Below are 24,670 nucleotides of genomic sequence, written 5' to 3' on the forward strand. Positions count from 1 at the left end.
AAGATCTATTATAAGAAACCTGGTGGGTCGAATTGGGAGAAGCAGTAGGGTTTAATTAATGGATAAAAAACTTCAAAATTGATGGAGGAAACTAATAGGGTAGAAAATATGGAAATTTTCATTGACAATACATAAAAGGGTTCAGCTTGAACCCAGCAATTGATGATATCACCTAGCACGAGGTGCGCATAGAGATCTAAAGCTAAAAATCTCTAATCCCTAACGATTACATCAAATTGTTCACTGCATTGCAGTAGCAGTTGCTTGCCAACCCCAATATTCATTTATAGTTACACATAATAATACAAACTATTTCAGAAACTAACCATTAAAATTAGAGTCTGCCCATCCTCACAGACCATCCTATTCAGCTGTTCTCATTCTTTGTAATTTTTTTTTTCTTTTTTGTTAGCAGTAATTTTGGGCTTGTAATATGCCAAAACCACATGAAAAAGAAACTGCAACTAAACTGGTTCTTTTTAGCTAGCAGCGACTGCGTCCGCCCTTGAACTCGTGTCCAAGAGCTGGCACAGTTTTGCACCCGAACTCGAGTTTTTCTTGCAGATGTTACTCTCTTCTTTAATGCTTTTATTCACAGGTCCTTTGATTTCTGTGCTTACAGGCTGTTGCATCCTCTTTTCATTCATGTCTAAAGCTTCGGATCGTCCTGATTGAGCGCTTTTAAGCTTTATCTGTCAAGTTCGAGGCAGTTTTATTTTGTTAGAATTCTATAGATTTGTTTCTGATGAGGAAAAAACTGAAGAGTACATCAATCAAAGAGGGCATCCCACCATCAATGTAGCGTTTTCTTTCTTAATTTTCTCAGAGTTCTCCGACAATCTTTTTATTTCAGATCGAATAGCAACATTCTCCGCAGTCAGTGAATCAACTTTATGAGCTAGTTCTTCTGCCTCAGCCTGATGACAACACCAATAAATTATATTAGCTTCAAATAAAATGACAGGCGGAGAAAAAAAAATGAAACGTTTCTTTTAAGTTCCACTCTACCTGCTTCCTCAACCTTGACCTCCTAGCGGATTCTCTATTTGACTGTTTTCTCCTTTCCCGTTTCAGTTCTTTTTCATTCTGGGCAGAATATGAAAAGACATAAAATTAAGCACTGTTCAAATGAGACCATGCATAACTAAAGTTAAATGACCCAAATTATATCAGGAAACATATGCCAATGTATTGGAATAATTAGAGAGGCATTTCCAAATGTAAACCTGGAGCCAGACTTCAGAAGGCAATACTGAACAAGGTGGAATGCTAGTCGGACTTGTCATCGCGTTTATACTAGAAGGATTCCTCAGTTCCAATGCTGTAGACATTCCAGGGGAAATCACAGATCCAAGTTTTCCAGTCGCATCAGCTGCTTTGGTTGTGCCCAATAACTTGCTAGGGCTTTCATTAATTTCAGCAGCAGTAACTGGACTTGCCTGTGGCTCAATTTTTGCATCCTTACCTGAAATATGAGAGAATGAGGAAATCAAGACCTCATACATATGATTATCAAGCATCCGAGGATTATAATTGAATGATACATTGTCCAGCACTCCTTGGCATAATCATGAAAATTAGCAGATTATTCAGAAATTATGAATCTGTATGTGATTAATTTGAAGTGCACTTCAAGGTTAGCGTAACATCATACAAGCTTTATTTTTTGGTGTCATGGAAACAAACCAAGATAGTCTTACAACTTCATGCGACTTAAGGGGATTGTAGACTTTAGAACTTACATGTCAACAAAGGGTAGGTCATGCACAAAAGCAATAAGGCATCCTCTCTCTCTTTAATGATTCTGATTTTTTTTTTTTTTTTTTAACTAACGTGAAGTTCTTCATTAACTTCTAAGTCTATAATTCAGAAGAGATTCAAGACTAATATCTCTAAGATGTACATAGTGCATCATCATAGCTAACAAAAGGGAAAAATTAAATTATCACAAACAATGACTATTCATGTTGGTTAAACACACANATCTCCAGACTAAGTAGACTTGTCTAACCCGCTTAATTAGGTTCATGTTGGCACGAATTCTTTGTTGAAACATATGTTATAATCGGTTGATGTCTTTGTTGAAACATATGTTATAATCGGTTGAACTAATTCATTTAGAGCCAATTATAGTATTGAATTGAGTGTTTATGGTATAATAAACTTTCAACTTTATATTCAAACTTTAAATAATGTCGAATAAATTTGTAAACTTCAAATAATATCGAGTAAGTCTAAAGATCTATTATAAGAAACCTGGTGGGTCGAATTGGGAGAAGCAGTAGGGTTTAATTAATGGATAAAAAACTTCAAAATTGATGGAGGAAACTAATAGGGTAGAAAATATGGAAATTTTCATTGACAATACATAAAAGGGTTCAGCTTGAACCCAGCAATTGATGATATCACCTAGCACGAGGTGCGCATAGAGATCTAAAGCTAAAAATCTCTAATCCCTAACGATTACATCAAATTGTTCACTGCATTGCAGTAGCAGTTGCTTGCCAACCCCAATATTCATTTATAGTTACACATAATAATACAAACTATTTCAGAAACTAACCATTAAAATTAGAGTCTGCCCATCCTCACAGACCATCCTATTCAGCTGTTCTCATTCTTTGTAATTTTTTTTTTCTTTTTTGTTAGCAGTAATTTTGGGCTTGTAATATGCCAAAACCACATGAAAAAGAAACTGCAACTAAACTGGTTCTTTTTAGCTAGCAGCGACTGCGTCCGCCCTTGAACTCGTGTCCAAGAGCTGGCACAGTTTTGCACCCGAACTCGAGTTTTTCTTGCAGATGTTACTCTCTTCTTTAATGCTTTTATTCACAGGTCCTTTGATTTCTGTGCTTACAGGCTGTTGCATCCTCTTTTCATTCATGTCTAAAGCTTCGGATCGTCCTGATTGAGCGCTTTTAAGCTTTATCTGTCAAGTTCGAGGCAGTTTTATTTTGTTAGAATTCTATAGATTTGTTTCTGATGAGGAAAAAACTGAAGAGTACATCAATCAAAGAGGGCATCCCACCATCAATGTAGCGTTTTCTTTCTTAATTTTCTCAGAGTTCTCCGACAATCTTTTTATTTCAGATCGAATAGCAACATTCTCCGCAGTCAGTGAATCAACTTTATGAGCTAGTTCTTCTGCCTCAGCCTGATGACAACACCAATAAATTATATTAGCTTCAAATAAAATGACAGGCGGAGAAAAAAAAATGAAACGTTTCTTTTAAGTTCCACTCTACCTGCTTCCTCAACCTTGACCTCCTAGCGGATTCTCTATTTGACTGTTTTCTCCTTTCCCGTTTCAGTTCTTTTTCATTCTGGGCAGAATATGAAAAGACATAAAATTAAGCACTGTTCAAATGAGACCATGCATAACTAAAGTTAAATGACCCAAATTATATCAGGAAACATATGCCAATGTATTGGAATAATTAGAGAGGCATTTCCAAATGTAAACCTGGAGCCAGACTTCAGAAGGCAATACTGAACAAGGTGGAATGCTAGTCGGACTTGTCATCGCGTTTATACTAGAAGGATTCCTCAGTTCCAATGCTGTAGACATTCCAGGGGAAATCACAGATCCAAGTTTTCCAGTCGCATCAGCTGCTTTGGTTGTGCCCAATAACTTGCTAGGGCTTTCATTAATTTCAGCAGCAGTAACTGGACTTGCCTGTGGCTCAATTTTTGCATCCTTACCTGAAATATGAGAGAATGAGGAAATCAAGACCTCATACATATGATTATCAAGCATCCGAGGATTATAATTGAATGATACATTGTCCAGCACTCCTTGGCATAATCATGAAAATTAGCAGATTATTCAGAAATTATGAATCTGTATGTGATTAATTTGAAGTGCACTTCAAGGTTAGCGTAACATCATACAAGCTTTATTTTTTGGTGTCATGGAAACAAACCAAGATAGTCTTACAACTTCATGCGACTTAAGGGGATTGTAGACTTTAGAACTTACATGTCAACAAAGGGTAGGTCATGCACAAAAGCAATAAGGCATCCTCTCTCTCTTTAATGATTCTGATTTTTTTTTTTTTTTTTTAACTAACGTGAAGTTCTTCATTAACTTCTAAGTCTATAATTCAGAAGAGATTCAAGACTAATATCTCTAAGATGTACATAGTGCATCATCATAGCTAACAAAAGGGAAAAATTAAATTATCACAAACAATGACTATTCATGTTGGTTAAACACACAAAAAAAAAAAAAACAGTTTAATAAAAAAGGGAAGTAAAGATCATTGGCCAACACAATATGTTATGAAAGGAAAATAATTGGTGTTGGAGTCATACCAGTGATAGGTGTTCCCTCACGGCTTCGTTTCCTTTTGGTTTGATTTGCCTGAACATAATAATAAAGATTCATTACCAAGTAATTAAAGATGAAGCAATAAGGTGTTAGCTTAGGTGAACCAAGAACTTTCTCTAGCTGTGAAATCTTACCCCAGCAGTAGTTCCATCACTTCCATCACTGGAACCTTCAGTTTCCATACTGTTAACATGACAGAAAAAAAATTATAAGTTAGGTAAGTCACGAGATAAATACAAGTAAGAAAATGTGACGCAATTTTTTTTTTTTTTTTTAAAAAATCACTTTGAGTTTGAACAATAAATTCTCTACAGGAAATTAGAAAATGACAGCTAGGTAAATTTGGTTAACCTCTCCGATGGTCCATGCTCAACTCCCCCAGCAGCACTCTCAGTGCTAACATTGCCTATGGACATAGCCAGGCCATCGAAACCTTTCAATTTCTTCATTAAACCTTGACTACTACTTCCAGACACCTTAGAAGGAGTTTCAATGCTCAAAGGAGTCACGGCCTGCTATGAGCACCAATGAACTTTTTGTTATTATTTGTTCTTGGAGGCTTAAACAGCTAGTACATTCTTCACCTCCATTATATACTTTAGCATAATATTTACACATCAAAATTCTAAGATTTCAACAACCGAAATACAAATCCCAGCATGAAGGCTTCACTTACAGCAGGTGATGAAGGAACACCACCAGGGCCATGTGACTGTGGTCCCTGGATTAATATTATAATCATAGAATTAGCCTGGAAATGCTCAAAGATTTGCAGAAAATAATAAGTGTTTCATCCTCATAATAACAAACTGCTTAATTTTAATCTGCAGAAGAAAATCCAATTTGCAATGGGATGCTATAGATAACCCATCTATGATTGAGTTAAGATCGCCAAACATGAAACTTATCCAGAGATAATTGACAAAAATCAAGAATGCTGGTTTGAATGAAGATAGAGCCAAAATTTCTAGATAAGAATTTTAGCAAGGCAGAAAAAGACAAAAACTACATTACTTCTCGAAGTTCTGTTTCGTTTTATTCAAAAGAAAACTGACAAAGGTTAATAATAGTGTGCTCTGAAGATGTATCCCAAGTGAAAAAGCAATCTTAATTATGGGCCATGATGACAAAATCGTGCACAAGAAAACAAAAATGCAAGCTTACCATTGAAACTGCAGGATGTGCATAAACACCTCCATGAGAATAGATTGCTGCGTAAGGAGTACCATATGGAGGAATCATCTGGAAAAATGAATTAACTTTCGATCAAACAGAGCCCTTTCCCCAAGCATAATTTGATAGCAAAAGCTTCATCATTTAAGCTCTCCAATAGTTAATAACTACCTGTGGTGGGCCCCACATATAAGGGTGAGGAGCATGACCTGAAGCCACAGCAGAATTGTAGTATGGTGGAACTGCAACTCTAGGACCATAATATGCCTGAAAAGGTACAAAATCCCTTCAATTAGCTATAACAATCTAGCCATTATAATCTTATAAAATAACATGTTAAGTGATTATTTCAAACAAATGGGCATAATACAGGTGGGGGTGGACGAACTAAACCTGCATGGCTGCCCAATCAGGAAATACATGAATACTGGCAGAATTCGACACACAATTCTGATCCTGTCCATAGAGAGAAATCAGTTCAGACAAACTAATTAAATCGTTCTCCGAGTCACAAACAACTCAAAACATGTAAGCCTTGCTCCCTCTCAATAAATAATCACTAATCACCATACCGGCGCTGGTGAAGATTGTTTTTCAGTCTTCACAGACTTTGCGTCTTCACTGGTTCCCATGATACAGATAAAGCTCAAACTGGACACTTGACTGGCTGTTGATATGACAGGCCTTTGGCACAGATTATGATCAGCTGGGCTGAATAGATGAGCCATGCAAACATTAGGGAAGCAAGGAAAAAAAATCCAACATCAAGCATGTAAATTTTAGAAAATTAATGAAAATACTGTGCAGATATCATTAGCTGTTTGAATAATCTTGAAGAAAAGGTAAATACGTTTTAGAATAATCTTGAAGAAAAGGTAAATACGTTTTAGAATAATCCTATAAGGAGAAGGATTTTAGAATTTATTAAAAAAAAAAAAAAAAAAAAAAAAAAAAAAAAAAAAAAAAAAAAAANTGTATTTTAATTATTGTTTGCTAAAACCCATTTCAAGGAAAAAGAAAGACGTGAGAAAATAAACTAACTCTGATTGGCAAAGTGTGTTATGTATGAACTTCAAACGAAAACTTAAATCGAATGAAAAAAGTTGAATTCAAGTTAAGCTTTCATAACTGAAATTTCTAAAATAGCGTATGCCTCTCTACAACCTAACATATATGGGTGTTTTAGGATACTAAAAGGATTTGAAACTCAACTAGGCCTTCTTCTTTATTTAATAGCTCGTGTCTGGGTCATGTCCTTAATTTTCCAAATTACATCTTGAAGTCTCATTATTTAAAAATACATCTGACAGTCCTAAACTGTCCCTTGTTTTTCTTATCTTGTATTTTTAATATCACAGAACAGAGAGTAGCTAACATTCAAAGCAACCCCAAACACTTTGTCCATAAGGGGACTTTAATAAGAAAACTTGATTCCAGCAATTGTTAAGAACAACAGGTTAAACATTTATTTTAATTTTTTTTAACAAAAAAGAAAAAAGAAAAAACAAACAATAAAGTTGTAAAAATATCACATCTGCGGAAAGGGGGAAAACGGAAGTATCTATCCATCTGTAAACACAAAAGTGCGCATACAGAGAAAGGAAACGGCCCTATTAGGAAAACAAATTCACAAGAGGACATTTATGGAATTCCAACAAAGAAGGGCTCCCTTGATTATCTCCAATTCGAACTGAAAAAGTAAATTTTCTGATGCTCAAATGACTTAAAATACACCTCCATAGAAAATTGATACAACGAGACAGAGAAGAAAGAAAAGGGGGCAAGAAGCTCAATTCTGTATGCAAATTTTTACAATTAGGAAGACCCCTGATTCGTTCGACTAATTAATAACCTGGAACCATGGCAGTTTGATTTTAATAAAATTTACACTCCGAATTCTCTTCTTTCAACTAATTTTGTTTCCTCCATCGTCATAAAAATGCAGAAACCGAATGAAAAGAGCACATGTCCCGACCAAGAAAATACAGAGGGATTCAGCAACGAAGAACTGACGAAGAGTAATTACAAAGATCCAGCTGAAACAAACTCCTATCTTCGGGATTTCGGTTAGAGATGAAGAAGGAGAAGTCCGAAGTTTAAATTCCCAACGCCTACTAACAGAAAACAAAATTTATTTGCAGTTTTACAATCAAAGTTCATTGTTCTCAGCTTTCTCTAAGCAACAAACTACAATACTACAACAATCAAATTCAGACTTCAAAAATCCAGAATTAAACCTCACCGTTCTCTGTTCTCTAGACAAGCAAACAGAGCTCTAAAAAAAATTTAAAACAAAAAAAAGTGCAGTAAATGCACAAGAATTCAATTCTCCTCATCAAATTTCTTCAAAGAAGATGAAAATTTAAACATAGCTTTAGTTCTATAACTATTATGCAAGCTTCATAAACCATTAAACAACAACAACAATAATAATAAAAGAATCATAAACAGAAAACGAAAAAGAAAAAATGAAAGAGAAAACTCCATACCAGTTAGCTTCAATTAACTTCGATGGCGAAAACCGCAGCTTGTATCCTCTGCATTATCTCTCGGGAAAGAAGAAAAAGGTCTTCGAAAGGGGAAAACGTTTTCTCGCAGAGAAAAAACAAGGGAGAGAGAAATAGAGAATGAGAGTGGTGAAGGGAGAGGAGAGAAGAGGGGAGGCGGGGAATGAGAATGAGAAAGGGAGCGCCAAGGCACCATCCACGTCACCATACACGTGTCCGATAAATAGAAAATGTATACGTATACCGTATATACGGGGGTGGTGGGCTATGGTGGTTGATGAGCTGGCCCCTCGAGATTCGCGTACCCGATTTTTTTTAAATTTTTTATTCTGACATCACCTCCTCCGTAAACTTGTCCATTCAAGATTCGATCTAGTCGTCTCGCTGGACACGGACCCCGGCCCGGCCCATTCCGGCTGACGTGGTCGCTAAAGATAATTTATTAATTAATTAATAATCATTAAAATAACAGCTCCACGTTTGCTCCAACAAAGACCCTTGGAGTCCACCATCGGCCACTCATCCAACGGTCCAAATCGTTTTGTTTACTCTTCTAAACAGACTTTGAGAAAAGGGTGTTTTAGATATTTTGACGTGATTGGATTTTGATTTTTCATTACTTTTTATTTTTTTATTCAAGCGTTGAACACGTGGTTTGATTTTATTGGCTACTTACAGCAACTCCCACCTGGAAAATACCTTCATTTTTTTTATTAAAAAATGTTTAAAAGTTTCCTCTTAATTCTAAATGTAATTTCACCTATTTTGGTTTGTATTTTTTTTTTTAATTATTTTTTGGAATAAACTTTCAAAATTCCAATTATAAGTTAATTTTTATATTTGTAGGCTTAGGAGAGGGCTTCCAAAATTATATTAATGATAATTCACATTTAGTCGACATCTTAAAAATATATATTTAGAAAAAAAAACAATTATTCCAAAAGAAATTAAATGATTGGCCAACAATAAATTAATTAATTTCGGGGAGGAAAACAATTTCTTTTTGAATAATTAGTAGACGATCCTTTGTAATATAGGACAAGTTATGGGGGCAAAGGTGGAAAATGGGGAAGGAGGGGTAGAAAAGAGATTTGAAGAAAAGAGGAAGGGTAGAAATGTAATTGTGTTTGAAGAGGGTAGGGTGAGGGCCACTCAATCCGACGCGGATAGCAGCACTCCCTGTCTGGCGCACTCTGTCGAGTTATCTGGAAAATCTCAAAATCCTGACCGTCTATTCACCATCTCCGAATCCTATACGCTTTTCCAAGTCACCTCACAGTAGCCACACGTATACACCCGGCCCCACACTTTTCTTAAAAAGAAATATAAAAATCAACCTATATGATTTTTATATTTACAATCACATCCTCATGTATGTCACAATTTAGCTCTAGGACCATAAATCTGTGATGTATTAGGGTTTTTGTTGATAATATACTCGCATGTAATTATCGATCTTTTGAGGGTTAAATTGTAATAATCAAAAAGTTTAAGGGGCAAACTGATGTTAAAATTTGAAAGTGGAATTGTAACAATGGTGAAGGGTATTTTTGCAATTTATTTAAAAAGAAATTTGAAATGGGGCCACAAACAATTAAGTCAAAATAATTGGGGGGAGGAGATGGAGAGAATCGGAGGGTGAGGAGTGTGCCACGGAGAATGTGATGCGGTGGAGGGAATCGACGCCACCCAAGCAGGTGTCAGGGAAATGGAAGTGAACGCGTACTTGGAGGTGGTCCCCACTGGAAAGAAGGGGGCCGATTGTACGTGGTCCTGAGTGACGTGTCCCCAGCACAACCACATGGGGCCTACGGTAGCGTAGCCAGCTCACCGTCACGCTCAAACTTTTGTAGCGATATTTTTTTTAAAAATGAAATAAAAATAAATAAAAAATCCCACCAACAGCCCCTCCTACTGCCACGTGGGATGCGCTGCCCATCGCCCATTATTGCGCTTGGGCCCTCGGTTTAATTCTTCGCCCGGCTTTCGTCTTCAAAATGCCAAATGGGAGGAAGAAACATATTTTATGGTCGAAAATGTTAAATTTTGATTAATTTTACATTATTTTAAATAAGAAACACTTTATTTTATTTATTTATTTTCTTTTTTTGTCATTTTTCAGTTGAGAGCACATTTTTTTTTTTTTACTAAAATTAAAAAAATTAAAACCATAAGTCTTAATATAAGAACTACGTGCCAATACCAAAAATTAATAAATAGCTCTAAAGGATAATTAAAAACGTATGTTTGTTCATTAAATATACCTAAAGAAAATTGCAATTATTTGAATAAATAATAAGTCTAAGCTTTGATGTATTTTTTTTTCTGACTTGCATTTTTTTTCGAGTCAACAAATTTGAATGGTCGCCTAGAATTTGTCTTCCACGCAAAATAATATGTTTAAATTTAAGATTCTTCGACAATGACAAGTTTTTTTTTTTTTTTTTTCAAACCTATTTTTTTTTTAACTATTTNATATTTGTTTATCAATGACTTCGGCTGTTTTGTTGCATGTTTCTTAAAATTTAAATAAACTTATAATAATCCATTTATATTTTTAAAATTTAGTGACTTTATAAATTAATTTTCAGAAAAAAAAATTAAAAGAAGAACTGGGATTAAAGTAAACACAATAAAAGATGCCAGTAAAATAATGAAGATTTGTCTGTTAATAATGAGAAATAGAAATAGAATTGAAAGAAAAAAAAAAGTGTGTGATGAAAATATAAATTAATTAAATATTAAGAATAAAATAAAATATACTATAAATTAAATATAAGGCAAGAATATTAATATATAATATTTAAGATATATTTCATAAATAATATATTTTTAAAATATTATATCTTAATATTATTCCTATGAATTATATTCTTAATTAGCGAGGGAATTTAATAAAAATAATAAATAAACAACCCTATGAATAAAAATAAAAATAAAAAAAATCATCCACGAATGCGGTTAAAAAGGAAAACCCACCTTTTGCGTGTACCAATTAAAATCACGCAAAGAGTTGGAAAGAAAAGAGGATAATATTAAAATAATATTAGTTGTCACTTACCAAAGGTTCATTGCACGGCCTTACGTGGCAATGTAGGCTTCTGACGCAACGCATGCGTGGAAAAGAGATAATAGAAAAGCATCGTTAAAGAAACCTAATATAATTGACCGTTGATTGGGTGGCATAAAATCGACGGTCGCGCGTGCTTCACGGCTGTAACATAAACCGACACGGGAGCAGTGAGTGGATCTTACGTGGCAGCAACATCTTTATTATGAATATATTTATTTAACTGAATTATATCGAATATTGTACTTCATTTTACGGTTACTTTTTAAAGGAGAGTCTCATTATCGAATATGATATTTCTTTTATCAAACTTTTTTTATATTTATAAAATCTTTTATGTAAGAATTTTTATTATGTATTTTGGTTTTGGGACCACGTAGATAATTATATATGTTTTTGTAATATCTTATATCGGTCAGTTGCATTGGAAAACAAAACATTATTTATAAGGATATAGAAACTTTTTCTCATTTTAAAATTGTAAAGCTCAGGCGATACGTAACGAGTCAGACCGAACAATATCTACTAGTGGTGGACTTGGAAAATAAACTTTTAAATTTAGATCGGTACTGATTTGAACTTATTCAATACTTGGGAGTGTCTTTTTTTTTAATCTTAACGTCTACCATTACTTATGAACATGCTCGATAATGTGAATGTTTTATTAATTATGTTAAAGTTTAGAGGTGTATTTGAAATTCGGGAAATATTACTGTTATCTTAACTATCCAACTATACTTGCCCTGTAACCTGTCGTATTTAGTGACTAATTTAAAGTTTTGTCCATCTTCTAATATTTTATTTATATAAATTAAAAATTGTATAAAGAACAAAAAGAAAAGTTCTGTGGTTTTTTATTTTAAAAGGAAGTGGGCTTCGTCGAGAAGGTTAGGCCTGTCATAAGTAAATGGGCCTATCCATTGGATCAAGTCGGCCCAAATATAACTTTGAATAGCTCTGTTACAGGTGGAATAAAAGAGGTGAAATAAAAATAAATAAATAAATAACTCAAATGTTTTATTTTATTATAGAATATATATATATATTATTATTTTTAAATAAATAGTTGATTTGAGTATAAATATTTATTTGGAGGGGCATACGGCGGGGTGAAAATTAAGTCCTCAAACTAAGGATTTCAGATAGGGAGCCGACCAATCACAACGAATGACCTCGCCACGTGTCGATACCAGAGGCCGTCTTCCCAAAATGTGATCACGGATAAGCAAGCCATTTCTGAACATAGAAAATGGCGACAACAAAAAATCTATGCAAAAACCAGTCAGCAGGTCATCGACGGCCATTTGATTGAGGATTGCTCTCTCTTTCCGGCGCCGATTCTTCATTTGATCGAACTCTCTGTAAAGAAATGGCAGCCACGGCCTCCCCCACAGCGGCCACCGCCGTTCTGAGACCTTCTCTGACTGCTTTTCAACCCACTCGCCGCTCCGCCTTGCCGCTCCTCCCCCCTCGACTCGGCTCCCCGTCTTTCCCCACTTCTCTCAAATTCTCCTTAGGTAACTTTCTCGTAATATCCCATTAATTTTCTTTGGGGCATTTCGTCGAACATCTTGTAGGACTTGAAAACTACAGTATGTTTAATTTCTGATGTTTCATTTCTCGATTTGCTTTGTTACTTCCGGTATCCTCTTAGTTGATTCTTAACCGGTCGAGCATTTTCATATTGTCATGAAGAAAACTTCCTAGCGAACTGATATTCAACCGAGTAGTTACTGCTCGTTGGGTTTCCAAAATACATTACGTTTCATTTTGTGACCCAGCGGTGAACGGAAGCATACACTGTACCGTCATTGTGTTAGATGTAAAATACTTAATTGTTGTTCTTGTGATTTGAGCCAGAAGTTCATTTAGTTTTATACTTCATTCAGTTCTCACAACTCAACTCCTACAAGATTGGACGCGTTGAGTTTGCCGGTAATCCTATTAGGAACCATGACTCCACACAATGATATAATATTGTCCATTTTGAGCATAAGCTCTCGTGACTTTGTTTTGGTTTCCCCAAAAGCCCTCATACCCGTGGAGATGTATTTCTTACTTATAAACCCATGATCAAAATCTCATAATTAACCAAGGTGGGACTCCTCTCCCAACAATCCTCCCCTCGAACAAAGTACACTATAGAGCCTCTCTTGAGGCCTATGGAGCCCTCGAACCGCCTCCCCTAATCGAGGCTCGACTCCTTCTCTAGAGCCCTCAAACAAAGTACACCATTTGTTCTACACTTGAGTCACTTTTGACTACACTTTTGAGGCTCACAATTCCTTTGTTTGACATTTTCGACATTTGAGGATTCTATTGACATGACTAAGTTAAAGGTATGGCTCTGATACCATGTTAGGAATCACAGACCTCCACAATAGTATGATGTTGTCCACTTTGAGCATAACCTCTCATGGTTTTGCTTCTGGTTTCCCCAAAAGGCCTTATACTACCGGAGATATATTCCTTACTTATAAACCCATGATCAACCCCTTAATTAGTCGGTGTGAAACTCCTCCCCCTACAATCCTCAACAAATATAACAAATAATGCATTGTACATTGTAGCGGGGGAGAAGGGGATTAATGTGCTGTGATTAGCATCGAGAAGTCAGATATGCAAAGTTTTCAAACCAATACATCTATAAATATGCTTACTTTCAAGAGAAACCTTTCCATGTTTGAATTTAGAATAAGATCTTTGATGTGCAAATGCATAGCTTTATGCATCAATATCTTAGATTTGTGTGGCTTAGTTTAAGAGCACTGTTCACCTTTTGTGTAATGAAAATTCTTTTACATTGTTCATTGCTATTCCTGAAAAATGTGAATTAGATGAACTTTATTGGATTTTCCCAACCTACCATTTGGTGACAGAGTCTCGTAGATCGTCTTTGCTTCAAACCCGAGCTTCATCTTCAGAAGAATCATCTGCTGCTGATGCATCTGAGCTCTTTACAGACTTGAAAGAAAAGGTAGAACCACATGAAACATAGCAACACCGGTTATTGTCATAATTCTGGGATTGTTCTGTTTTATTTCATCATTCATTTTATGGTGTTTCTGTTAGTTATACTGACTCTGTGGATGACTCTAAGATATAATTTCATCCTAATGTTTACTAGTGGGATGCCCTTGAGAACAAATCGACGGTACTCCTCTACGGAGGCGGGGCGATCGTTGCTGTTTGGCTTTCTTCAATTCTTGTTGGTGCAATCAACTCAGTTCCATTGGTATATGATTCCTTCCATCAAACTTTTGCTTCAATATTCACTGACAGGCATCACCGTTGCTACTTGATGCTCTCTTGTTATATCATCTACAAAATATTGCTTTCCAATTTGTTTCTTCCCCTTGTTAAGCCATTTGACACTTACTCTCCGTCCATGTTCTCGTCAGCTTCCGAAGATCCTGGAGTTGGTAGGACTTGGATATACGGGGTGGTTCGTGTACCGATATCTACTCTTCAAGGTAAGTTTAGAAGAGAACTATGATTTGTTTCAAAAAGGTTTGCAATTTGTCATGACTTGAATGAATGCTCGTTGTTTTCTCAAGTTTTACTGTTAGATCCCACATCGGATGGAGAAGGGAACAAATCATTTATTATAAGGGTGTGAAAACCTCTCCCTAACAGATGCATTTTAAAACGGACAATATCTACTAGGAGTGTGGTGTTCTCCATGAAATTTCAGCATAGTTTCTAAGTTTTGTTTGAGATTAAAAACTTAGAAACTCTAGTTACATGTTTCTAACGAGATGGTCGGGCTGGAATAATCTGTTCTGAAGCATAATTGTATCTCGAGTCCTAAAAAACCATAGAAATTCTAGTTCGTGATTGGCACTGCAACTAGATATGAGCTGAAAAAGTGTTTTTGTATGGTATTTTCCTACCTTCCTCAGTCAAGCAGAAAGGAACTAGCTGATGATATTGAAGTATTGAAGAAGAAGATCGCTGGAACAGAATAAGTAGCACGTGGTCGGGCGCCATGATCGACATGGTTTGTTCCTCTTGTTATCATTTTGTACTTGATTCTCTTTGGTTTAGAAGAGGCAATATAAATCTAAATCATGTAATGTGGAATAGTTTTTGCTTTGATCCCTGTAACTCATGTTCCCTTTCATTGTATGTGTAATAAGATCTGTTAAGTTCATTGCATGGAAAGTGGAAACCAACCCCCCTTTCTCAAATTTACTTCCTTCCTGCTTCACAACAAAAATGGTGAAATTCATTGGTTGGTTCATGTTAGTTTTTTTAGTTTGCTTTCCGCTCATTTTTGGTTAAATGGATATTACCGTCCCTACAATATTATAGTTTCCTGAGATGGATCATGTAACATCCTAAGTTCACCGTTAATAAATATGGTTTGTTTTAGCTCATTATAAATGGTATCAAAGTCAGACACCAGACAATATGAAACGAGGACGTCGAGTCCCCAAGGGATGGATTGTAAGATCCCACGTTGGTTGGAGAGGGGATGAAGTATTTCTTATAAGGGTTGTGGAAATCTCTCCGTTTTAAAACTATGAGGTTGATGGTAGGCTAAAACAGACAACATCGACTAGAGGTGAGATTTTTTTGAAAATTTTAAAAACGCTAATTAGTTAATTTATATATCGAATATAAAATTAAAATTTTATATATAATTAAACCTAAGTTTTAAATATTGTATTTAGTGGATATACAAATTTTTTTAAAAATATGTAAGTTTTAAATGATATTTTATTATTATATAAAAGAGAAAAAGAAAAAGCTACCCAAAGTCGGAAGGGGCCTTGATTTTTCGCGGGCCGTGCTTCATCATTCTTCAAGTGCGTTACTGTGTTTCATGAAAAACCCTAGACTGAGTTTTTAGATTTTATGCTGAAGCTGGTGAGAAAGGGTTAAAGCTTGGAGGTTTGAGAGATGATCCGTTTCGCGAAATTGAAATCTCTGGTGCCATCTGCAGATTCCGGCAGCCACCATTTGCTTCAAAGGTGCTGGGTGAGTGGTACTGCCAAAGGAAAATCAAAAATCAAAGCTGGGCAACAGCTGAAGCGCTCCAAAATAACCATCAAGAAAGGTGGAGCCGCCTCTTCCAAGGGTGGAGGAGGAGGAGGAGGAAGAAAAATCTCTCTCGAACAGGAAAAGCTCTATGACCAATGTCTAAATGCTCCTACGCCTTTGCGGTTCCTGAAGCCCAAAGACAGAGAACGCGAGGCCGAGCGGGAGAAGCTGGGGCTCATCAGCAAAGAGCGCCAGCGCGAGATTGAGATGATGAAGATGGATAAATCGAAATTGGGCGTCTCTGATTCTCCATCGATCATTGGAACTATGGGGTTGGATCTGATAACGCTAGGTGTGGTCGATGCAGATAAGATCCCGAAGTACGAATTGACTGTGGAAGATGGGCGGCGGCTTGCAAAGGAATACAGTCGGGTGTTGATGAGGCGGCACCGTGCAAGGCAGGCAGCTGAATCGACGCTGTTGCGGATGAAGAAAGATGCTATTGAAGCATTGCCAGAGCATTTGAAAGCTGCCGCATTGGTCCCAGATTTGACTCCGTTCCCAGCGAACCGATTCATGGCGACATTGACGCCTCCAATAGAAGGCTATATTGAAAAGATCAACGAAGTAGCGAAGAGGAGTAGCGGGAAAGAGAAGCTTAGATGATCAGAGAGGTCAGGGATTTCTTTTGCTTGTCTTCTAATTTCCTAAACTTATCCAGTGGATTGGCCTCTTTGTTATTCCTATTGAATCAAAATCTGAATGGTGGAGTTATCAGTTAAATACTTATCTTAACGCAGTATGCATTTTGGCGGTTTTCTTGTCTCAAATTCCATGCTTAGTCTGATAGATATTTTTAGGCTTGACTTCTCTCATAGAATTGATTTATGAAGCCTTTACTTGTTTAGGAAACAATTCCAGCATTTTATATGAGGGGAGCTTCTGCCTCCTCAACTGAGGAGTCGCTGCTCCTCACACTCATCTTCTTGGGAAATCTCATGTGCAATTTTTTCATTATGAGGAGGATTTTTGTCATTACCTGGACAAGGAACCAATTTATCTGCTAGATAAATCCAACCCTGTTTTCCCACGATCTTGGCCTGGAATAACTGAAGCGGAAAGGGGATCATTGTTCAGAACTCAAAAACCTGTTATATGAAGTACCTGGCCAAGGAACCAATTTGTCTTCTAGATAAATCTGACCTTGTTTTCCCATGATCTTGGTTTGGAATAACTGAAGCTAGAAGGGGCTCATTGTTGAGAACTCAAAAACATGTTTTATGAAGTACCTGGCTAAGGAGAACCAATTTGTCTTACAGATGGATCCAATCCTATTTTCCCAATATCTTTGGAATAGCTGAAGCTGAAAGTGATTTGTTGTTGAACTCAAGGACATTTTTTATGAATTCCTCTGTAGTTTATATTTCTGGGAAACTCATATAATGCTTTTTAAAATTAAAATAATATAGGAGTATAATTCAAGTTAGGTCTTTTCCTTTGCCTCCCACCATTTGCTTCGAAGTTAAAACAATTACCAAGGTCCCATTATCTCATTAAGCTAGAGCAGGCTCTGCCTGTCCTAGAGAATCTTCATTTTCTTCCTCATAATTACTCGTCTAATTTATGTTGGTTTGTTTTGGTCAGTATCAGAAGTCCACCCGAGAAGCAGGCACTCTGCATAGGTTTCATACCTGAAGGAAACATACAATTTGAACTTTTATAGTGCCTTTGGCTATCACTACATGGAGAAAATATTCCCAGGATGACCAATAGTCAAACTAAGTGAATATGCTGACATTTTACCTTATTTTTCATAAGTATGCAAATTTGAATATGAAGTGTTGCAGTTGTCTATCAGAATTGGTGTATGTTTAGGGTTTAGGGTTTAGGGCTTAGATTTATACCAAAGAATTGGTGTATGTGTTCTGGTTGCTTAATGTTTTCTAGCTTTGATGATTCTCCATAGGTTATGTTTATACTATTTGATAAAATCTCTGCCTTTCTGGTTTTCCTTATGGCCTTATGTTTATCTGTTTCAGTTTTCTTCTGTCATCTACTATTTCACTCTGGGAATCTTGAGATGTGATAATAATATTTGGTTGTTCGAGGTTGATAACCGATGAAATTTATGGTTGCTTATCGCTTTGGTATTAATCTTGTTTTTCGTTGATTCTATTAGATTACAATTGGAGCAGTAGATGAAAACCAAGTTTGTGGTTGCATTTCCAGAAAGCCACGAAGCATTGGATGCCTGGTACAATAAAATCTCCCGAGTTTTTGACTCCTGCAACTTCAAGGCTCTTTGATCCAAATTCTTGAAGAAAGATGCTTCCTTTATTGTTATTAATTTTTTGGGGGTTTTGGTTTTATGTTTCTGGACCGATTTCGAAGGCTTTACGTAGAAATAAGTTTTAAAAATATCACAATTTGGAAAATATTTGTAGTAGTAGCTGTTGACTATTGTCGGACAAATTGTTTGGAAAATAACTTTAAAATGGTAATATTACCTGTTTCTTTGTTTACTGTATAGGTAAAAGGGAGGAAAACTAACACGTCTTCAACACATGATGAAGACATAATTTCAATAACCAAATGAATGATTTGTTTCTTAGTGCAGTGAACCAACTTCTGGTAGAATGATCCATGATAACATTCCTACCAGAAGTTCTGTTCTAACATGCCTGATCCATGATTTCATCCATGATACTTTCCAAATATATAATATTCATATTTAACATTTTTTAACAGTGGATAAAATCAGGCATGTCAAACTTAACCACTGTTCTAGAAAACAGCTCATGCCATTGTCGTAGTAGTAATAACAATAAAAACAGAAGGATCAGGTTTCTAAGGCTACGAAATTCATTTCAAAGATCCAAGGATACCAGAAGTCCAGGTTACAAATGTTGAGATGTTGAGTAGTATGGAGAAGGAAAGTAAAGCAATATCCAGAGAGATTTTGGTATATAGCATACTTGAGATCGGGGTATTTAGTAATAAAATGGCTTTACTATTGCATGGTCTTCGTCGAGTAGAGGGAAGGACAAATGGGGAGAGGAGAAGAAAAGACATACCAAGATTAGATGTTAGACAACCTATACCATAGAGAAATTGAGAATAGAATACCATTCGATGCTTCAGAGATAGAGACAGAACAGGATGTTGCCGATCAGGGCCTGATGGTAAGTTCAGCTCTAAGATGGAGGACTCCATTAATGAAGTAGAGACTATCTTCGGCCATGAAAGACGTCCATGGTATTGCAAATAAGTTTCTATAGCCAACTGCCTTTCCTCCCGTGAACGTGTAATTGCCCTTATATTTGCTTACAAACTCTTCTGTTGGCTTTGATCTTGCAGCAAATTCATAGTCAACTGCAAAAGAAACCGACCCTTTTTCCTGCATTCCCAAGAAAAGCCCAAAACAATGAAATGAGCTCTGCTGATCCATGTTGCAATGAGCCGAAAGGAAAAACCCTTGTCCACCCAAGTGGAATGCCTGAGAATACACTCTCCCCGACGGGAACAAATTTGTGCACTCTTCCCGCTTTAGGTCCAGGTATACAACACACTGCTGCCGAGGACGATCAAACTCAACAACCTTCACTGGACGATATTTGTATGCTCTCTCGATGAAGAAGCGGCGGTTTGTCGAAGCCGACTCGTCAGCAGCTAAGATTCTCTGCCGGTGAGGAGCCTCTGCCTTAAAGAAAAGGGCCTCAAGCACGAGTTTGCAAGCAACATCATGGTCGAAGTCATTGCAGGTCAGAACTTTCTTAAGCTTTCGACAAGTCATAAAGGGGAATCGAATATAACGAGCAAGTCGAGCCCCCAACACCTCTCGCCTCTCCTCCAACTTTGGATACTGAGTTCTAGCCCATTTCAGGATGAAGTCGTATACTGCATCCTCTGATGCAACCTGAAGATCGTCACTTGATAATATTGCCTCCACTCCTGCAAGGGGCAAATCCATAACCTCCTCCTGGAACCTGGTCAAATGCGAGAAGCCTAGTTGAGAAATAGCTTCCCTTCCGGGAAAAGAAAAATTTTAAAAGCATAAATGATAGATGAAGAAACAATTAGACTCCAAATCCACCATCACAAACATAATCTTAATCTCTAACTTGATGGTTCTCAAAGAAGCAATCAAATCATATTTCTCACCAAATTCTTAACCTAACTAAATCTTTCGGTTCATGATCTAACGTCAAGATGCAGCAGTGGATAAATTTCTAACGTGTCTTTTGCAGAACTAATCATGTCTCTATGCAAGTGGAGAGAGTCGAATGACTTGCAATGCAAAATTAAACGTATTTCGGGCAATTTTCTTGCAAATTAAGATGAACTTCTTAGTGAGGCGAGAACAAAATATAAAGGATCCAAAAATGAGGACAAAGCATTAATTGAAGAAAACACGCCACTAACCACAAAATGGACATCAAACTTCCAACCGCACAGATAAAGTAGAAATAATTGGAATATTCAACGCCATTCATCAAACTTTTCAAAACCAAAGTTGAGACTGAAGGCCCAACATCTAGCACAACCACATACTACCAAAATTTAGGACCCAGTGAACATTTTTCCACGGTTACAATTATATTGAGAAACATATGTTTCCTTCCAAAGGGAATAATGGCCTTAAGTAGAATCCTTCAAATTGACATTCCACCTAAACTCCCCTTCCCCACCACAAACAGAGGTTAAAAATTGGAAATGAAATGAAAAATAATGGAAAATGAGAAGATTATGGCATAACTCGAGAGAATCAGAAATTTACTTGGTAATGTCCTTGTAGCGAAGAGCAAGATACTGCTTTGCTGCATCAGTCAATGGTTGGACTGCTTCAGCCATTAAGACACTGGATGGAAGCTCAAGGTACAACAATGCAGAATCAGGTGTCATGGGCAGGTTTCGTAAAAGTCTGCTGCAATACCTCATGCATGAAGCAACCTCAAATTTGTCTGCAGCCATAAGCACATCGAGCAAAGCTGAAGCAGTGCTACAGGATAGGGTATTACTATACATAAAATTCAGCAACTCCATTAGGGCTGCTTCCTCTGTTTGATAGAAGGGATAAAAACATATTATAAGCAGTGTGGTCAGTAACAAAGAACAAGATATACAGACGAGACGATGAAAGTTTGTACTTGTACCTGAGGCATTGATTCGTAAGGTCACATTCCGTTGTTCAGACTCCCTCATCCCATTAGAGAACAGCTAAACAGGAAAGTATTTCTTAGATAAGAAAGGACTTATGGAGGACAGTTCCCACAAGAATATAACAGCAGAAGAATCTATATATTTTTTTTTATATTATAAGTACATATTTGCTATTACCTTGTAGAAAAAAGGACTTTTGGCAGCCAAAATTGGAGAGCTGATGTGCAACGTTTTAACTTTAATAACAGTTGAACAATCCATCCCCCAGCTTGACTCATCAACATTTGCAGCTTCATCACCTGCAGTACATGAAAACTTTTTTTAAGACATCTTATTCTAGTAATTCAACAATTTCAAATAGGAAGTCAACTCCATTTCAATGATAGTGACAATTTTGTTTAGATACAAAAAAAAAAACACCAGGATTTGAACCACAGAAGAAAAAATGCAAGAAAACTCATTTGGAGTTAGGCAACCAAAATAATGCCAATAAGTTGGCTTCCTTGTCTGTATTGTCTATTACCTGAATGCAACTCCTCAATCATTTGTGCAGGTTCATCATCTAGATTGTCACAAGGTATGGCATCATCCATATCAGGTTGGCTTCCATTTAAAACTTGCTCCTCGGGGCATCCATTTAGATCAACAACTGCAATGAAAGTTGATCATAAGGAAACGAGGTTTGAATAAAAAGAGGAACAAAATGCATAGTGAATACGCACAAAAGGCCACATATAACAATATCCACGTGCAATGAATGACAAAGTAATATAAAACTAATAGACACAGAGGGAAAAAACATGCTAAATAAAGAAACTAGCTTGGTCAACAGATCAGTTCTATCAAAACAACAGAAGGGTCAACCAGATCAATTCCTATGAAGTAAAACAATAGTTTCGTTTTCAGTATCAGACAATCATCGAACAAAGAAGTTATAATAACAAAACAACTCAGAAAAGGATTCCTCTTCGACAAAATAACATCCGTTGCGGATGTGTATCATTCGTTGCAGTGGCAGCCGTTCTCTATTATACATACCCGTAAAATTTTAAAATTCAGCGTTGCTGAGTTCTCATAGTTTTAATAAAACAAAAAACCCACTATGTTCCATTTCCTATTTCACCTTGTAAACTGAGGCTTCCCATCATGTTTTTTCTTTTGCAATCATCACACATATTACTCCACTTCCTGTAACTATCTCGCCTAATAGAGATTTATATCTCCGTTTCCCAAATAATAAATAAAAAATTTCAATGGTTCCAAGTTTTGTCTTTCGTCAACGCCAACGATCAAACAGAGGCAAATTCCCGGGGAGGAAATCAAAAAAGGAAGAATAAGAGGAAAATTAGAACCAAAATTTACCGTTTTCCTTCTTGCAATCCTCTCTCCGTCTCTTCCGTCGAGCCCAATCGAGGATGCTAGTACATCCCGCAGAATCGAGACGGGACTCAGCCGGTTCTCCCATAATCTCAATCCGAAGCAACCGATCGGAGAAATTACTGTCGTTAAAAGCGAATCCAAAATCCGCGTCGGACGATGAAGCACAAGAGGCACGCGAATAATCTGAATCCATCCCGGGCGTCGGGTCCAAGATATCCGAATTCAAATCCTTCATCCCTCCACCCCACCTCAAAGAAGCCAGCAAGAAAACCCTAAATCTCCCGAATGAACCTAAACGCAAGAAACAATTCGAAGCCCTAAAGATCGAAGTGGCTACATTTCAGTTGGAAGAACGATACTGAGAATGAGCCCATCGGCCCTGGAGAAAAAAAATAAATGTAAAAAAGAGAGATGAAGAGAGAAGCAGAAGAAGTAAAGCGGTGACGGGGCGCCTGCGAGGAGGAGTTGGATTTATTTGTTTGGTTACGGGAATAGAGGCGCCCCTATCAATTCCCGACCCTAAAGAGGGTTGGATTTATCAAAATTGCTTGACCCGTCCCTCACCCGCTGTCCCAATTCATTCTGGGACTACTCCCTCTCCCTTCTCTTTACGAACCCTTTCATTATTTATATTACCCCTTTTTCTTTCAATTATTCCATTTTTCCAACTCTTTCATTTCTTCATCCATTTATTTATTTTTTTTTATTTCGTACCCTAATTCTACTTTACAACCCAACAAAATAAATAAATAAGTAAATATTGGGTAGGAAAATGGGCCGGACGGCCCAACCCGTCTATTGTACGGCCCATACTCACTATGGCCCAACCCGTCTACTCACGATGGCCCAATCCGTCTACTCACGATGGCCCAATCCGTCTATTGGACGGCCCAAGTATGGTGGTTCGGCCTAATTAAGCAATGAATGAGACAAATAATTAAATTTGTACCAATTATAAATTGATATCTTATATCTTTATTAATTAATTTAGTAATTCGAGAGCTACAATATATCATCAAAAGCTCAATAATCTAAAGAACTTTAGAGTTTAAAACAAATAGAAACGGTACAATTTCTAAAATATTAGGATGCTCTTAAAACTCTTGAAAATCAAAACTTCCTGTAACACTAGAAGACTTAAAACTCAACCATGGTCGCTTGGAAGATTGAAGACCTCGAATCCTTTAAAGATTTAACTTCGAGAATAAATGTTTCAACCCTGGAGTGAAGCATATGAATACAAAGCAACACAATTCAAGCTCAATCCACAAAAAGAAAACTACTTATATTACGTGCAAAAGTACATTTGCAAAATATATATATATATATATATATATATATATATAATTTAAATACGAAATAAAAATTTGTTTAGAATGTATATTTGTTCCCTTGTTTGGTCTTTCCTTCCATGACTTTCCATGGTTGAAATTTAATTTATTTACTTTTATACCAATTTTAAATTTAGACTTTTTAAAGTATTTTTTTGTCGAAATTGGGAAAATTGAATAATTGAATGTTACCATCTTCTCGATTAAATTTAATTTATTTTTAACAAGTATAGTTTATAAAGCCTATGAAACTATAAAGATGGTACTCTATTAAAACAAACCGTAAAAGAGTAGCTTTTTAATCACACTCATGCATAACTTAAACATTTCAAAAGTGGCATCTTACTAAACTATATGATAACATGAAACCCTTTTCAAAAGAGAAAAAAACTCAGAGTTTTAAAGAAAAAATTGATTGATAGATAGATATAGAAAGATAAAAGAAAGAACATAAGAGGAGCTCCCTTCAATCCAATAAAGGAAAGGAGAAGGTAAGAACAGCTCCGGGCGCATGCAAACCTTTGGAAGGTGCGGCGCCTAAGCGCTAGCGCGGCACCCCACAGGCATCCATGAACTCGCAGCACTTCCTTTCACCTTCTTCCCCCCCTCTCTTTGAATCAAAGGGAGCTCCATCGCCGCCTCTCCGCTCCGCCGCCATCACCAGAGGTGGAAGTAATGCACAAAGAGTCAGTCCCTGGTACACCCTTATATAGAGAGGGTAATGGGAGGAAGA

The 24,670-nt window shown here is 36.6% G+C and overlaps 5 protein-coding genes across 9 annotated transcripts; 2 read left to right on the forward strand and 3 right to left on the reverse strand.

Moving 5' to 3' along the window:
- Positions 1-95: 95 nt before the first annotated feature.
- On the reverse strand, positions 96-1,801 carry LOC111790883 (common plant regulatory factor 1-like). The gene is made up of 4 exons (XM_023671994.1): positions 1,227-1,801; positions 1,009-1,086; positions 792-917; positions 96-692 (listed from the first exon to the last, which is right to left on the reverse strand). The coding sequence occupies exons 1-4, from the start codon at positions 1,518-1,520 to the stop codon at positions 480-482; spliced, it is 711 nt and encodes a 236-aa protein (XP_023527762.1). The 5' UTR covers positions 1,521-1,801; the 3' UTR covers positions 96-479.
- A 531-nt stretch (positions 1,802-2,332) lies between these two features.
- LOC111790882 (common plant regulatory factor 1-like) lies at positions 2,333-8,156 on the reverse strand. Of its 4 annotated transcripts, none has more exons than XM_023671990.1 (13): positions 7,993-8,156; positions 6,076-6,214; positions 5,897-5,959; positions 5,675-5,770; positions 5,495-5,572; positions 5,007-5,051; positions 4,682-4,842; positions 4,465-4,513; positions 4,315-4,363; positions 3,464-3,702; positions 3,246-3,323; positions 3,029-3,154; positions 2,333-2,929 (listed from the first exon to the last, which is right to left on the reverse strand). In XM_023671990.1, the coding sequence occupies exons 2-13, from the start codon at positions 6,133-6,135 to the stop codon at positions 2,717-2,719; spliced, it is 1,257 nt and encodes a 418-aa protein (XP_023527758.1). In that variant the 5' UTR covers positions 6,136-6,214; positions 7,993-8,156; the 3' UTR covers positions 2,333-2,716. The 4 variants fall into 4 exon arrangements, with proteins under 4 accessions (XP_023527758.1, XP_023527757.1, XP_023527760.1 ...); XM_023671989.1 differs by having other exon boundaries at positions 4,682-4,845; XM_023671992.1 differs by lacking the exon at positions 5,007-5,051.
- A 4,154-nt stretch (positions 8,157-12,310) lies between these two features.
- On the forward strand, positions 12,311-15,278 carry LOC111791804 (protein CURVATURE THYLAKOID 1A, chloroplastic-like). Its single transcript, XM_023673287.1, has 5 exons — positions 12,311-12,597; positions 13,960-14,057; positions 14,208-14,315; positions 14,482-14,553; positions 14,983-15,278. Exons 1-5 carry the CDS (start codon positions 12,450-12,452, stop codon positions 15,046-15,048), a joined length of 492 nt encoding a protein of 163 aa, XP_023529055.1. The 5' UTR covers positions 12,311-12,449; the 3' UTR covers positions 15,049-15,278.
- A 577-nt stretch (positions 15,279-15,855) lies between these two features.
- On the forward strand, positions 15,856-18,590 carry LOC111790399. Of its 2 annotated transcripts, none has more exons than XR_002814473.1 (2): positions 15,856-16,785; positions 16,890-18,226. XR_002814473.1 is itself a non-coding variant. In XM_023671280.1 (2 exons), exon 1 carries the CDS (start codon positions 15,986-15,988, stop codon positions 16,730-16,732), a length of 747 nt encoding a protein of 248 aa, XP_023527048.1. In that variant the 5' UTR covers positions 15,856-15,985; the 3' UTR covers positions 16,733-16,740; positions 18,246-18,590. The 2 variants fall into 2 exon arrangements, 1 of the variants encoding a protein (XP_023527048.1); XM_023671280.1 differs by lacking the exon at positions 16,890-18,226 and adding an exon at positions 18,246-18,590 and having other exon boundaries at positions 15,856-16,740.
- A 318-nt stretch (positions 18,591-18,908) lies between these two features.
- On the reverse strand, positions 18,909-23,184 carry LOC111790397 (BTB/POZ domain-containing protein POB1-like). The gene is made up of 6 exons (XM_023671279.1): positions 22,589-23,184; positions 21,750-21,875; positions 21,404-21,525; positions 21,220-21,283; positions 20,844-21,123; positions 18,909-20,052 (listed from the first exon to the last, which is right to left on the reverse strand). Exons 1-6 carry the CDS (start codon positions 22,839-22,841, stop codon positions 19,236-19,238), a joined length of 1,662 nt encoding a protein of 553 aa, XP_023527047.1. The 5' UTR covers positions 22,842-23,184; the 3' UTR covers positions 18,909-19,235.
- Between the last annotated feature and the right edge of the window lie 1,486 nt (positions 23,185-24,670).

This window comes from Cucurbita pepo, chromosome LG03, assembly GCF_002806865.2.
Source record: "Cucurbita pepo subsp. pepo cultivar mu-cu-16 chromosome LG03, ASM280686v2, whole genome shotgun sequence".
Classification (NCBI taxonomy): domain Eukaryota; kingdom Viridiplantae; phylum Streptophyta; class Magnoliopsida; order Cucurbitales; family Cucurbitaceae; genus Cucurbita; species Cucurbita pepo.